General features: G+C 30.5%; 1 protein-coding gene across 1 annotated transcript; it reads right to left on the minus strand.

Moving 5' to 3' along the window:
* Positions 1–315: 315 nt before the first annotated feature.
* On the minus strand, positions 316–897 carry LOC140877930 (uncharacterized). The gene has a single exon (XM_073281531.1). It carries the CDS (start codon positions 895–897, stop codon positions 316–318), a length of 582 nt encoding a protein of 193 aa, XP_073137632.1.
* Positions 898–5,828: the final 4,931 nt, after the last annotated feature.

The raw sequence follows: 5,828 nt of genomic DNA on the forward strand, positions 1-5,828 counted from the left end.
TGGGGTGGTGTTCTGTTCTGGTCCACCAATTCTTAAGGGTCTTCCAACAGCAGGAGTAATTGGAGCTTTAGATTTATGTCCAGGTTTTTTTGAGTCCCTCATTCTTTTTAAGTAGTTACCAAATTGTTTGGTAAGCAAGTCAATGGATTCATCTCCTAAGTCAGACTCATTTACTTCCTGCGTCAGATCAACAAAATCATTGTATGAGTCGTTAGAAACTTGTAGAGCTATAAAATTACCTTTGTCCTTTCTCCCCATATTCATATCTAACTCATACGTTCGCAGTGAACTCATCAGTTCATCCAAACTCAGAATTTATGTATCCTTAGATTCATCAATAGCACATATCTTCATTTGAAATCTTTTGGGCAGTGATCGCAACACTTTGCTTAAAATGCGTTCATTTGATATAGCATCTCCTAGATCAATTGCCTCATTTTCAATCTTCCTCAAGCGGCGTTCATATTCATCAATTGTCTCATTTTCCTCCATTCTCAAATTTTCAAACTGAGTAGTGAGAATCCTTCTTTTGGTTCGGCGCATACTTTCAGATCCTTCACAATGCATTTGAAGTTTTTTCCAAGCCTGTTTAGCACAATGACAGTTAGTCACCGGTACAAACATGTTAGAATCAAGAGAAGTAAATATAGCATTAAGGGCTTTGTTATTCATGTTTGAAGTTTTTGTTTCTTCAGCATTCCAATCTGTTTCTGGTTTGAGTAGAAAATCTCCTTCTCCATCAGTTCTTCGGGGTGGACTCCAGCCTTGTAGCACTCGTTGCCAAGCTTTTTCATCAATGGATTTGATGTAGACTCGCATCCTAACTTTCCAAATAGCATAATTGGATCCATCCAAGGTTGGTGGTCGTTGAGTAGTGCTGGAATATGGTATTTCCATAATAAACTCTGTCACAAAAAAAAAAACCAGAATCTCACTTAGTATCGTCAAGTGTTGGGCTCTGATACCACTTGAAAGGATTTGACGTCTCAATTACAGAAATACCATATATAAAATTTCAGAGATAGTGTTATTTTCAGTGTTGTCAACACTTCAAAAAACACTTATGCAGCGGAATAATTAAACATAAAATAAATAACACAGATATTTATGCACAAGTAATTAATACTTGTGTGGTGCCTCATGGCAAAATGATCACTAGAAAAACAAACCAGTTTACAAAAACCAACTAGTGAACATATATGAAAACCTACTTTTCTCAACAAATTGAGAAAATAAAGAACATCATAAAAACTAGTAGAAACTAGAATAAAAAAACCAATATGATGTTTAACACATGTGCCGAAAAACAAAAAACAAGGAACCACTTTCGAATCAACACTTCACTCACGTGATTCTTCAAGTGTCTCCAACACTTTACGGCAACACGGTTATTCGGCAACGATCAGCAATAAAGTTTCTTCAGAAAAAAATCTCGATCAACTCTCAAATATATTCTGAACTATTCTCTCTGTTTTGATCTCGTTTCGTTGCTCTAACTCTCGTTCTGTAGGATAGTCTTCTTAAATAGATATTTTTAGAAATCCTACCAAAAAATTCAAACACAAAAGTTGTTAGGATCAAATATTTGATCAACAGACTTGATAAGATATAACTCATCTCTTTAAACAAGAGATAATTTATTCAACTAAAATATACACGATAAGATAAATATGATAAGATTAATTTAAACTCATGAGATCAGTATAAGCACATGTCAAAGAAAGGCAAAATTCTAAAATTCTCAATTAGAGAATAACGTGATATACACGTTCTTTCAGATCTTCATGTTACTGCTCTCGTGTGTTTCTTTGTGTTTTTGTGTTTTACAGGTTAGTGCAGGTTAAAACGGAAGAAGGCAATCAGAATCGGAAGGAAGAACGGGACGGGAACGTGTATGGATTCCAAACAATATATATATATATATATATATATATATATATATATATTTAGGACATTAAATTTCTAGATATTTTTTTTTACAAAAAACTTCTTGCATATATAAATAAACTCTTTTAAAAGATTACAGATCCACAAATAAAACAAATCATATTCATATTAAGATTTTTGTAAATAAAATGTGTTCAATATTTTATCTACAAGCAAATAAAAATCAGCAATCTTTTAGGCAATTGGATCTTTATCAAACATACACGTACTGACGTACTTAGTTTGTTAATTTTGATTTTATCAAAATAATTGATTTTACAAAATATACTCAAAAAAATTCTCAAGTCTGTATAAACAAATGACAAAGTTGACATACACAATGTAAAACCTTTGACATTTGTAACACACTATCTAATTATTTAATATACTTATTTTAATTCATTTTTTTAAAATAATTAATCTTAATTGATGTTAAATAAATCCTTACAAAATTTAATAATTTTATTGTGGAAATAATCATTTCAATTCATCTACAAGTAAATAAAACCAAATATTTTGGTATTTCAGTTTTCTAGGTAACTGGAAAAAAACTATTTATATTATATCATATTTTATCAAAAATAATTCAAGTGATAATGATATAATACATTTATTCGATAATTAAAAAAAATCATATTTTCTAAACACCAAATTGGTTTATTCCAACACTGGTGTATTATTTAATCAAAATATATATTTTAATATAATTTACAAATCCGATGTTTTCTAATACATATTTATAAACATACGATTTTAATTATTTGGGTTAGATCTCTTAGTTTTGATAATAACAAACCACGACTTATATATTTCATTAGATCAAGTTGTCTTCCTGCATTTGAAAAATACCGAATTGCGCATTTATTGAAGTGCACTATGAATAAAAAAAAGGACGGACATTATTGATTTTACATTTATTGAGCTACAGTCGAACGTTGAACGGGACAATCCGTGCACTATAAATAAGAAGATGCCAAAAAGAGCTACGCACAAGACTTTTCATACTCACGAAGCAATTTCAAAAATCTTGCATCCTACAAAAATTTTCTGAGCACTCTAAAACATCATATCTTCTATTGCTCAACAAGCTTTCGCATCAAAGAATTTCTATCAGATCATCAACAATCATATAGGGCTTCTATATATAAAACTACTTGACCCTCTCTGTCAAGATATTTTGAGGAGTTGTTCGACAGCTCGAATATAAGGATTCATCTTTTTTGTTTTACTTGTGTTGTTATGGGTGTCAGACTTGTTGTCTCAACCATTTGTTAACTAAGAATTTTGAAATAGGCAATAGATAAGTCCTAAGGTTGGAGCGGGTTGTTACAAAAAGTTGTAAAATATTTAAATTCTTCTAGTGCATTAATTTATGAGTAGAAAAAGAGGAGACGTACGTGGAAGAATTTTTTCTTCAAACTTTATATCCTGTGCCATTTATCTTACTGCTATTTTTTCATCTTTTTGCCTTCCTTTATTCGAGTATAAAGTTCTATAAAATCTATCGTACCGTTGATCGACTTTTTCGGTTATGACTAGCAAATGCACTATGTCAAGTAATAGTAATGGACGACAAGTCCAAGTATCGATCCCACATAAACTGTAGTTAATGCTCAAGATTTAATTATTTAACTTAATTTTGATAAAATAATAAAAAGAAGAAATTTGATTCATTCACTTCAAGCTTAAATAATAAATAAATTGACAGAAAATAAACTTAAAACTAAAGGAACTAGAACTTGGATTAAAAATTCAATTAAAGCATACAACCAAGACACACGAAGATATCGAACTAATTTATGCATCCACGTGGCACAGACTGAAAATTGTGTTTATTCTAATCACGGTGAATTTTTCTATCTTATTTAACAATCAATTTCTATAATTGCTAAACCTATTCAAGTTGGACAGATTAATTATTTCTAATTAATTATAATCAAACTTAAACGCATTCAAGATTGATGAAAATTCAGTTTTTACCTAAAATCGCATGCTGAAACCGATTACTATTTCTAGTTGGTTTAACCATATGTTGATTGATATCTTTGAAACTATATTTAATCAATCCTCTTTCGATTCGTGATTAATCAACAAACATGTGACTAAGTGATCAAGCTATTCACAAGAAATATTAAACTAAAATCTATCAATAACTGAAAATATCCAAAATATAATCAAACATGTAACCACGTCTCAAACATAAATTAGTTTCGATCCAATCTCGTAGATCTTGGTTGAAAAAAACTACTCAATACTCAAAAACATAATTCAATAAACATGTGTAATCATCAAAAGAGGAAGAAGAAAGAAGAAACTAGACGAGCCGTTATTCAAGCTTCCAATCTCCAAAGCCCTAGCTGCCTCTCATCAATTCCGTGCGTGAAGTCCCCGAAATTCTGATGGAAAACAAGTATTTATACCTCCAAATATCATGACCTTTGTTTTCTTTTAAAAGAGTCCAAAAATTATAAATTTCTTGGCTCGCGATCGCGCTCGAGCGGCTAAAAGTGCCCGCTCGAGCGCACGATTCTCTGCCTTGCACTTTAAATTCTCTGTGATCACGATCGCGCTCGAGCGGTATAAAGTTCCCGCTCAAGTGCAATATTTTTTGCCCAACGCGCATAATTCTTAAAAAAATCATATTTAAAATTTTAGCTGTCGGATCGAGCTGAAATTTGAATAATAACTTTAAAACATCTTGTGCTACATTTTGAACGGTGAAGATTAGATTTTAATCTCTCTAGCATCATAGATATTTTTTTTGTACAATCTCTGCTTCATAATTCTTTCTTGTGGCGCTTTTCTTGTGTCCAAAATTATTTTCTTCATTGTACCTACAAATAAACCAGGGAACGTGAAATGGAGACAATATGCATGAATAAGAATAAAATTAAACTTAAATGACACTAACACAACACGAATACATGCAAAATAGACTAAAAAAACTAATTCAAAATAATGAATAAAGAGAAACTTGGTCTTGTATAGCTAGCTAATCCTATCAAGATCAGGGGCGGTCCTAAGAAAAACGAGGCCCTGGGCAAAGTTTAACTATGGGCCCTTTGGTATTAACTTGAAAATTTATATACATATATATATATATATGTAGAGAAAGAGAGAGAAAAATTTTCAGCTGCCCAACCATGTTTTCTCACTTGGTCCGCGACCACTAAAACCCGATAGTGGGTTTTAGTGGTTTTTGTTTTTTTTTTCACATCACTAAAACCCACTACCGGGTTTTAGTGGTCGCAGATCAAGTGGAAAAACATGGTTGTACAGCTGAAAATTCCTCTATATATATATATATATATATAAATTCGAATAACATAATTAAAATAAACCAAAATACATAAATCAATAAAGTACACAAATGAAAGAAAGTTTAAATAATTTTTCAAAATATTTTAATCAACAAAAAATATTATTTAAAATTGATTCTTCTTATGTTTTTTGAAACAAAATCATCAATTATGTCATCATAAGATATATCTTCCAATATGTTTTTTTTTTTTATGTAGAGGATCGTCAAATCATTCGGTTTTTCTTGACTCATTGTGATTCTCAAATAAAATTTTAATAATTTTACCTTGAAAAAACTTTTCTCAACTGATAATACAGTCACAGAATAGTCAATAAAATTTGATACGCAACCACGATCATAGGAAAAATATTCATTTTCAGACCTGCAATCCTCGAATTTTCAGAATCTATGTGAAATTACAAAAAATATTAACATCTTACCTTAAACCAAAATAATGTGAACAAAAACATTAAATCAAAATAAGATTAAACAATATATCAAAATTCAAAAATAAAATAAATTTGAACAAAAGTCTTCTAATTCATACCTTGGATCATTTTGTTGAATGCGTTTGTGTATTTTCGTAAATTTTGTATTTGTC

The sequence above is a fragment of the Henckelia pumila genome, chromosome 2 (assembly GCF_033568475.1).
Source record: "Henckelia pumila isolate YLH828 chromosome 2, ASM3356847v2, whole genome shotgun sequence".
NCBI classification, from domain to species: Eukaryota; Viridiplantae; Streptophyta; class Magnoliopsida; order Lamiales; family Gesneriaceae; genus Henckelia; species Henckelia pumila.